At 36.0% G+C, this 10337-nt stretch overlaps 1 protein-coding gene across 1 annotated transcript; it reads right to left on the bottom strand.

Moving 5' to 3' along the window:
* Positions 1-2467: 2467 nt before the first annotated feature.
* LOC138329192 (synaptonemal complex protein 3-like) lies at positions 2468-9295 on the bottom strand. The gene is made up of 8 exons (XM_069276000.1): positions 9066-9295; positions 8436-8499; positions 7455-7489; positions 6177-6294; positions 5422-5521; positions 5004-5102; positions 3248-3352; positions 2468-2718 (listed from the first exon to the last, which is right to left on the bottom strand). The coding sequence occupies exons 1-8, from the start codon at positions 9214-9216 to the stop codon at positions 2665-2667; spliced, it is 726 nt and encodes a 241-aa protein (XP_069132101.1). The 5' UTR covers positions 9217-9295; the 3' UTR covers positions 2468-2664.
* Between the last annotated feature and the right edge of the window lie 1042 nt (positions 9296-10337).

Here is a 10337-nt window from a genome sequence, read left to right as displayed (position 1 = left end):
TTAGACGATTCGGCGGTTTTCACGACGTCTTCCAGAGATGTGCCGACTAGGTTGGTCCGGTGTAACGTTGGCTGTTTTTGATTATACGGTTTGACCCATCCTCGATACTCCAGGGGTTCCGATCACTTACGATCTCTACACTCCTGGACTATCTCATAGTGAAATTGAAGGCAGCTCAGCGGAAAACATTTGACCAATCACAGACCAGCAAAGATTTCCTCTGAAGACTAGAAAGAGCGACGCCCAACTTCAAAGCCACACAGTCAACTACAATGTATCGTTATAAGGCTCTTTTGATGTACATTAAACGACTAAATTACCTGTTCTGTTGCCTCCAGTTTTACTATGAGATAGTCCAGGGGTGTAGAGATCGTAATGTTGGTTACCGCTATTTCTCATAAAGTTCTTGGATTTTTATTATTGAAGTTTGTTACTGTTATATATCTCAGAAAGCACTCAAAGGATCATTCTCAAATTTCATATGTAGTAATATGTAGTAAAAGTTTGAAAAGCAGAGAAAAGATCCCTCTTTCGTTTGTCAGACATTGATCATTCTTTGGTGGGCGCCAAGATCCCTCTGGGATCTCTTGTTTTATTTAAGCAAAGGCCATAACTTGGCTAAATAAGGTCCATTGAAAGTCGCGATCAAACTTGACCTAGTTCTTAAGGCATTTAACCTTGTTACTAACTTTGAAGAAAATTGGCTTACATTTGTTAAACTTATTGCATGGAAATGGCAGAAAATTAAGTTTTTAGTAATTCAAAGGGCAATAACTTCGCTAAAGAAGGTCCATTGACAGTCGCGATCAAACTTGGCTGAGATCTTGAGGCATTTAACCTTGTCACCAAGTTTGAAGAAAATCGGTTTACATTTGTTACAGTTATTGCATGGAAACGAAGTGTTACAGACAGACGGACAGACAGACAGAACGACAAACCCAAATTAATATCCCCCGTTTCGGAGAAAGCGGGGGATAATTAGGTAGGCAACATGTCTTCTATCCCATTTGTGACGTTTATTGAGCAGCTGTTGGCATTCCTGTTGCTTCCACCATCGAGCCTTCCCACAGCACAGTTAAGTCATGTGTGATCACAACACGATGTGTGGACAGAGTGGTGTTGATGCCACTTCTGTAGAAAAACCCAGCACGAATTCTGGATTTCACCAAGGTGACCAATCTTGGCCCCTTGGATAATGTCTACTTCTTCTTTCTTGCGCAGTCAAGGCTTGATGCAATCTCTCTAAGGACCTGGTCATGGCGCCATTTGTAAATCTCGTCTGAGAGTGCAACGTAGCAAAACGTGAGGACATGTACATGCAAGTTTGCGATGCCCTTGATGCCAAAGGTTAACAAGTTGGTTGGGCTTTTCTTGGCAGTAGATCATATGTTGACTTGGGCAAGAAACTGAACTTGGTACATGTATGGTCCTTCATCTGCCATGTCAATCCAGAATATCCTTCGCTTCCTTACTCTCAGTGAATCAAGCTACCCTGCTGTCTGATACTCACTGCCTTCATCTGCCTAGCCCCTCATCTCATTTATTGATCTGATCAAATCATCTATATATGTGCCATGGCCCTGTGTCTATTGGTTCACACTTACCCATATTGGCTTTGTGAGTATTTCTGAGCCAAGACACCCTGATGCCAATGTCCCAATTATATCCCTGTGTCGAGTCTTGACTCTGCTTCCTACAAAGGCCTGCTTGGAGACCCACTTCCTTTCCATCCCTGTAGTAAACCTCGGTTCTTTGACCTTGTTGTATGTAGTGTCCCTCAGCATGATGACGCCATTTTGGTACCTTGAACTCCAGGCACAGACTTCACTGTATGGCTTTAATTTGGGCATCACTCTTTGTGTAAAGTCTCTGTTAGCCTGTGATTGGTCGTTCCCCCCCCCCCCCCCCCCCCGAAATGCCTTAAAGACATAGTCCCGGGGTGGATATACAAGATTTAAACAACCAAACTGAGTATTGCACTTTGCTGAAGCAAAATATGCCACTATCGCCGCACAAATCCTAGCTGAAATAGAGCAGCTAGCTTTCTAAAATTTTGGATCATATAATAGTAATCAAGGACATTCACTAGGGCAAACTTATCAAATTCTTCATACTTGGGCCCCATCACAGTGAATCGAGCCATTACTTAGCTACTGATCATGATATATCAGAAAAGATAGCACACACAACAGTAACTAGCTCTTGTTTTGATAATGCTCTATTAACATACTTTCAATGTAATTATTTTTACTAAAAACTTGAGTCTTTATTAACATGGTATTTGGCCAAAAGCATATCTAATGGTTAAAGACTAAAGCTTGCTTTCTTTATAATATATACTGATCTTAATTATATTTACCATCTCTTTTGCCAATTGTGTTTAGGAAAACTTTCCCTTTTGGAATAACTATTTGAGAATTCTTGAGGACTTTAAAGTTGATGAAAAAAAATTAATTTCTAGTCAAAGTATCATATCATTACATTCTTTATTTGAATGTAGTCAATGCACTAGTGTTAGTTATCAAATTCATAAATATAATAAATAAATGTTACTTAATGTTTTTCAACCACATGTCTGATTAGAAGACACTCAACCAACATGATTTTGTATGTACCTTGTATCAAAGTAATATTGTCCATGTAAATGTTCCATAATGTATGATTCTAAAATAGCATTGTCTGTAGGGATTTTCTAACATTGGCCATCTCCTGTTGTTGCTGTAAGAAGAATTAAGAAAGAAATTGCTACAATTCTCATATTAAAAGCATAACATAATACATGAGACAAATAATTTGCTTCTCTTTATCTACATTTAGGGGCTGAATATCGCAAAAAAAAAAAAAAAAAAAAAAAGTGTCATACCGGTAATATGATACATATTAGTACTATTACTATATTAGGTCATGATACACAAGGTATCTTGATACATAATAAGATAAAGTAATTTAATATTTATCCACAAATTTTCATGAAAATTTTCCAGTTAAATATTAACAATATTAATATGATTAAATGTTGCCTGTCAATGATATATAACTATACTGCATATTTTTGACACTTGAAATTTAATTATATACCATATCTATGAACTTATTCCTAAAGTTTGAAAATATATGTTTATTGAAAATAATTGAAAGTATAGATGAAGGTTACAATAAGATAGTTATTTCTGCTTCTGGTATAAAATCCACAGACTAATTGAAGAAACCTATGACTACTACAATAATCATTGTAAAAAAAACTTACTGTGTCCATCAGTATTTTCTTCTGCAGAAGTGTCATCTCTTTCTTCAATTCTGATTGAACATTAGATTGCTGAGAGTTGTGACATGTCCCAAGATCCTCCATTCCCTGTTGAAAATTACATGTATATCATGCACTCTGTTTCTTGTTAAAACAATGACTATGTCGTAAAATCACAAAATTAATTGCTATTTAGAGAAACAAAATAAGGGGGGTACATTGTATCATGATATAAAGTTGAAAGCAGATCTAAAGTTTAAGTGAATACGTCATAAACAATAATCACACTTACAAATCATCTTTGTTACTCAAGGAGGTTATAATCACTGTCATTATATCTACCCATGGATTATGCTATAGTCAAACTGAAGGCAGTTCAGAAGAAATAACTGACCAGTCACAGAGGCTTCCTTTGACAACTACAGACAGTTTTGCCCAAGTTTTATGTAAAGTATTTGATTCAATCACATATCTGTGAGTTCATTAGTCCCTAGGCTTTTGCTCCTTCTCACAACCTGCTGGGGTGGGAATTTTGTTTGGTCTATGCCATAGAAAGTTTCTGTTAAATTTTATTGAATTTTGCTTGACAGTAGTTTTGGAGAAGTCAACAAGAGATCCCAGAGGGATCTTGGCGCCCACCTAACAACAATCTTTGTCTGACAAAGGAAAGAGGGATCTTTTCTCTGCTTTTCAAGCTTTTACTACATATAACTACACATGAAATTTGAGAAAGATCCTTTGACTACTTTCTGAGATATATAACAGTAACAAACTTCAATTATCAAAATCCAAGATGGCTACCTGTCGGCCATCTTATTCACCAATCGTTCCTAAAATGCAATATGCACAACTAGACCCCTAGAAGGACCTGCACATACAATTTGAGACAGATCCCTTCAGTACATTCTTAGACATAGTGGAAAAAAACTTCAATTGTCAAAATCCAAGATGGCGTCCTGTCGGCCATCTTATTCATCAATCGGTCCCAAAATACAATATGCTCAACTAGGCCCCTAGGGAAACCTGCACATGCAATTTGAGACAGATCCCTTCAGTGCTTTCTGAGAAATAGCTGTAACAATCTTCAATTGTCAAAATCCAAGATGGCGGCCTGTCGGCCATCTTGTTTATCGATCGGTCCCAAAATGCAATATGCACAACTAGGGCCCTAGGCAAACCTGTACATGAAATTTGAGAAGAATTCTTTCGGTACTTTCTGAGAAATAGCGGTAACAAACTTTAAACTATCAAAATCCAAGATGGCGGCCTGGCGGCCATCTTGTTAACCGATTGGTCCCAAAATGCAATATGCACAACTAGGCCCCTAGGGGAACTTACATGTGAAATTTGAGAAAGATCCCTTCAATACATTCTGAGAAATAGCGGTAACAAACTTTAACTATCAAAATCCAAGATGGCTGCCTGGCGGCCATTTTGTTGACCGATTGGTCCCAAAATACAATATGCACAACTAGGGCCCTAGGGGAACCTACATATGAAATTTGAGAAACATCCCTTCAGTACTTTCTGAGAAATAGCGGTAACAAGAATTGTTAACGGACGGACGGACGGACAGACCATGGACAAAATACGATTTGAATAGAATATAGAAAATATAGATTGTTTACAGACAAACAAAAGATGAAAGAAAAAAGGCGATTAGAACAAGACATATGAGAATTTGTCTCAGGCAGGTGACCTTAAAACTAAATAAAGTGAAATTTGAGTGAACAAAATTTTTCAATTTATATAATTTTACCTTTGTATACTGTTCATGGAGTTGTCTGATAGTCTTTAGTCTCTGACTTTGGACCACCCGTGCCTGCTGGAAAAGCTTTTGTTGCTGTTTGAAAAGTGTCTGGAAATAAAAAACGCACATATTTAAGTTAAAGTACACACTCAACTTATGGTTCATCCTAATTTAACTTTCTGAGTGAGACAACAATATGTTGAACGTAATTAAGATTTGTAAGACTATACCAGGAAGCTTTGATTTTCTTTTCTTTTTTTTACTATCAATACTGGCTATAGTTTAAATAAAGAGATAAATTTTTCTTTTTATTCATATGTAAAGTCAGTAAAATTCAATAAATTTTATGAACCAACACATATAATGAGTATAAGAGTTTATGACACTAGATTCTGATTATGGCTGTTTCACTTTTCAATTTACTTACAACAAGTTTTTCCTCTTGTTCTTTTGTCTTTTCAAGATCTGCTTCCCATTGATTGAAAACAGTGTTCACCTGTCTGCAGTATTCAGTATGCAGCTTGCCTCTAAATGTGGTTAGATGAAATGAAAAGTAAAAGTCAGATATTATAGGTATCAGTGACTCACCTCACTCAGGTTTTATTACAGTCACTCATTAACTATTTTATTGTATCACAGTTTCTGTAACGAACAAAATGTTATTATAGGTCTACACAGGACAATGATACGAGTCATATGACCTGGTGTTAGATTAAACTCCATCGACACCATTTGAAATTATGGTTTACAAAAAAAACAAAAAAAAAAAGATTCACTAAAAATTATCATTCTAGCTCTATGTCTGACATAACAGTTATGCTTCAGAGTGATATGTGATATGAATCAAAATTTGATGTTTGAATTTAACATTCAATCAAATATCTATTTGAAAATGGGAAATTTGACCAGTTAATTTTAATACCAGCACGTTTAAATGTTTTTGTGAATTGAATATCCTCACCCGACACATTTGAACTGATTTCATTGATAGAAGAGCATTTTATTGTGATCATGTCGTGATAGCTAGACCAGTCCTCAATATTCCTGATGTTACTATCACTGTCATAACGACAATGATAGTATCCGCTGGAGTATCGAGGATGTGATAGACTGATACAGATAGAACGGACTCGACATTATCAAATTAATAGTCAATAGGTCTTGTTGGGGGGGAAAAATCACCTTTCCTGTTGCTGCATTTTCCAGATGTCTTCAACTTTCTTATTACTGGCCTTTAGAGAATTTTGTGTGAATTGTTCCAGACGCTTTCTTTTGTTAACTAATGTCTTTGTAATATCAGCTATAAAAAAGTAATTTGAAACTTAGACATAGGCAGGTATTAAACAAGATTTAAAGATGCTCCATTGCCAACTGAGCATAAAAATACTCTTCATTTGAACAAGAAGTGGTGTTTGATGATTATGTAACACAAACATTTTTTTTACAATGATTAATTTGCTTTTAATGCACGCGCAATCAGTACTTCATTCCATAGACATAGTGATATAGGACATAAAGCCACAGATTTTTTTTGTGGTACAATTATTTTTAATATTTCTATCTTGAAGTAAAATTAGAAGCTCAAAAATTTTAATGGTGGTAATGGTGTAAAGTAAGTAGCTTTTGTTAACTGAAGAAAAATACCAATTTGTCTGCTCCTGTTTTGTTTTTTTACAATTGTCAGAGGTGGAACATCTTTCATTTTTTTCAGACTTCAATTAAACAATTATGAAAGTTTGTTAACATAGAGATTGAGAGAAATAATTCCTTAAATTTTTAGCCCACCATCATCAGATGGTGGGCTATTCAAATCGCTTTTTGTCAGTCCTTTCGTCCGTCCGTCCGTTAACAATTCTTGTTATCGCTATTTCTCAGAAAGTACTGAAGGGATCTGTCTCACATTTCATATGTAGGTTCCCCTATGGCTCTAGTTGTGCATATTGCATTTTGGGACCAATCGGTCAACAAGATGGCCGCCAGATTGTTAAAGTTTGTTATCGCTATTTCTCAGAAAGTATTGAATGAATCTGTCTCAAATTTCATATATAGGTTCCCCTATGGCCATAGTTATGCATATTTCGATTTGGGACCGATCGATCAACAAGATGGCCACCAAGGAGCCATCTTGGATTTTGATAGTTGAAGTTTGTTGCTGCTATTTCTCTGAAAGCACTGAAGCGATCTGTCTCAAATTTTATATGTAGTATGTTTGCAAAAGTTTGAAAAGCAGAGAAAAGATCCATCTTTCCATTGTCAGACATAGATCATTCTTTGGTGGGCGCCAAGATCCCTCTGGGATCCCTTGTTTTTTATTTAAGTCTAATAAATCAACTTTTGTGTTGTTGATGCTATATAAGCAGTAATGTATATAATTATAATATTTATAATTAATTCACAGTATCATATATATAGAAAGAAGTCAAGCTACGTGCTTCAATTTCAATCACATGTAGTCATTACCTCCAAAACACTCCAACATCTTTTGCATCTCAGAACTGCAAAGGAAAAAGATAAAAGTCACAAAACTGAATAAAACAGAGCATTAAACGATTAGAGTCTGAATTATGAAAGTGATGTCAAAGGACAAAGTGGCATTACTTTGGAGTCTTTGTTGGGACACCAGGAATGTACTTCTGTAGTATTCCACAGAAATGTAACATTGCCTCATCCCACTCCACTATAATCATTGTATGGACATAAAAACAAAAGGAAAGGGATGCCAGGCTATACTTTAGTTCTTGTGGGGACATGGGAGGCGGGGTGCTTATGTGACAAACACCATCAAAATTATACTGTAATATGACTGAGGGCAAGGCCTTAAAGGGCGCAGCCAGATGTTTCGGTAACCATTAATTATGCAATGTTAAAAGTTCAATTAATGAAAATAACCGAGCTGAATTTTCTGTTTATTTTTTATTCATATATTCATATATTCACACCTCAAACTCTTATTTGAGAAGGAAATCCACATAAGAAAAGGAAGAAGAGATATTCCGTTTTTGGCCAGCTGATTATATTGGAAGATGGTTTATCACTTGAGTGCTTGCAAAATTATGCAAATAAAGAGCAATAGCACTGAGCTTCTGCCAGATGAAGGATACGTTTGTTGGATCAAATCATAAAAGCGTTTGAACTGCTTGATTATATAATGAGCTGACTTCAAAGCATCACATTCACGCTGATTGGATTTTTAACAGTGGGGAAAAATGGCGGCCGCAAACTGAAGCTGTCATTGTGTAGGATTGAATTTGAAAGATTGTGTTTTTTCTTATATTTTCATGTGTGTGTTACCTTAGAAGTGCTTCGCGTTTTGTGCCCTTAGGGTGCGAAAGGCTGTGCCCTTATAATATTAAATGTTATATATTATATTAATTTATTATTATACTGACTATAATTACAGAAGGCACTTTTTAAAAGAAAACAATGACTCCATTAGCTTACTTGAACTCTCCATGATCTTCTGCAGCTCTTTTCTTCCCTTGTCTAGGAATCATTGGAGTTTCATCTAAAGAAAAAAACATGTATACTATTGCCTAGTGTAGGCATACTTAGCATTTTCAATAAAGCTTTAGTAAAACATCTTAGCGACCATCCTCAATATACTCAAAGGGTTTTGATCACTTACAATCTCCACAACCCTGAGTTATTTCATAGTAAAACTGAAGGCAGCTCAGAAGAAAAAATCTGAACCAATCATAGGCAAGCAACTTACCTCCAGTTTTACTACGAGATAGACCTACTGTCCTCGAGTAACGAGGATGGTCAATTTGGTACTGGTAGTATGTTAGGCTGTTAGCACTGACAAGGATTTATAAGTGAGATATACGTCCTTGGCACTGATTAGCATGTCTTACTGGTTCTCACCAAATCCAACAATATTTTATCTTAACTTGAAATTTTAATAGCAGTTGAGTCAATAAGGTCCATGTCATTTTCACAAGGAAAAAATTCTGACTATGGATTTGTAAGCATGTTCTTTTATATGTTGTGAGTTTATCGTTATTTTGTATTGTGATTCCTAGATATTTTCAAGATGTTACTTGTTGTAATTTGTGCTTCTGACTACCTAACCTCTTGCAGGGCTGCTGTCTACACTGTGTTCTCTAGATTCTATATCGTCGTCATCATCATGATCTTCTAATCCAATTTTCGACTTTTGCTGTTGCTTTTGTTGAATAGGAGAAGCACTGTGATTCTTCTTTTGAGCCCGTGAAGGAGGCATAGTTCACTTATCAAATTTTACCCGGACGCGAAGTTAGCAGACGAAATATCCACTTCCGGAAACGACTATACTCGGAAATAAAAGAAATAGGTCCACCAGTAATTAAATAACCTAGCAGTTTTAATACTTTGGATTTGGCATGGATGCATCAGATTTACATAACAAAACACCAAAACCAATAATAATCATTTCTGGTGTTCTCTTTCACTGGGTTACTTAATTGAGGCGTGCGTACGAATACATTTATATAGTCCGAAACAAAGAAAATTGGCGGGAATATTAGGATTACATCACTGGGTCTGCAGCACAACCGTAGGCATATTTTATTAGGCCTAAGTGATATTGCGGTAGGGTGCTCTTTTAGTTTGGAGTACTGAAATTGTGCAAAGATTTTTAAAGACCAAATGTTTTCTGCAAATAGATGTAATTCCAATAAAGTCAATCGAAAAAACAAAATGTTAAACTCTGTTGAAAATGTTATAGATCTAGTCTACTGCAGAGAGCAGACACCTAAATCCATCATGTGGAAATCTCGATCTGTATAGATCTATATAGATATATCTATATCTTGTGGAACCCGTTTCCGGTTTTACACAAAGGTTGGCTGTAGAACTTCCATTCATCAATGTAATGCAATGCCTCAAATGGCCGATGGTAAAACTCTATCTCATTTCAAGCTTATGCCACAAGAAAGTGAATAACTCATTTTTTTGTCCTAGAATCTATATGATATACCTGGACCCACATAGTATATGAGAATTAGTTACATATTATATAATTATAGACCCACCAGAGTGCCCTAAGGCCATTTTAGGGTCAAGATTAAAAATTGGTAAAATCATAAATGTAGATCTTCAAATCCTACAAAAGGTGGAAAGTTCCCAGACACAAAACGTATACATACCCCGCCTAATGAGCGACTAAAAAACCCGCATTTCTAACACTGTGAAGAATTTTGAGTAATGTTTGTCAATGGGGCTGCAATCGTCTTAGTGACGGCACTTTGTATAGATGTGTAGGATGATTTTGAAAGGAAAATCATCGCCGGCTCAGGTTTTCCAACAATAGTAGAGGTCTTGCTTATTATGAAGATGCGTTAGAAATGTTTTTTAGCCGCTAAA

Source organism: Argopecten irradians, chromosome 8 (assembly GCF_041381155.1).
Source record: "Argopecten irradians isolate NY chromosome 8, Ai_NY, whole genome shotgun sequence".
NCBI lineage: Eukaryota > Metazoa > Mollusca > Bivalvia > Pectinida > Pectinidae > Argopecten > Argopecten irradians.
This window is presented reverse-complemented; position numbering and strand designations above follow the sequence as displayed.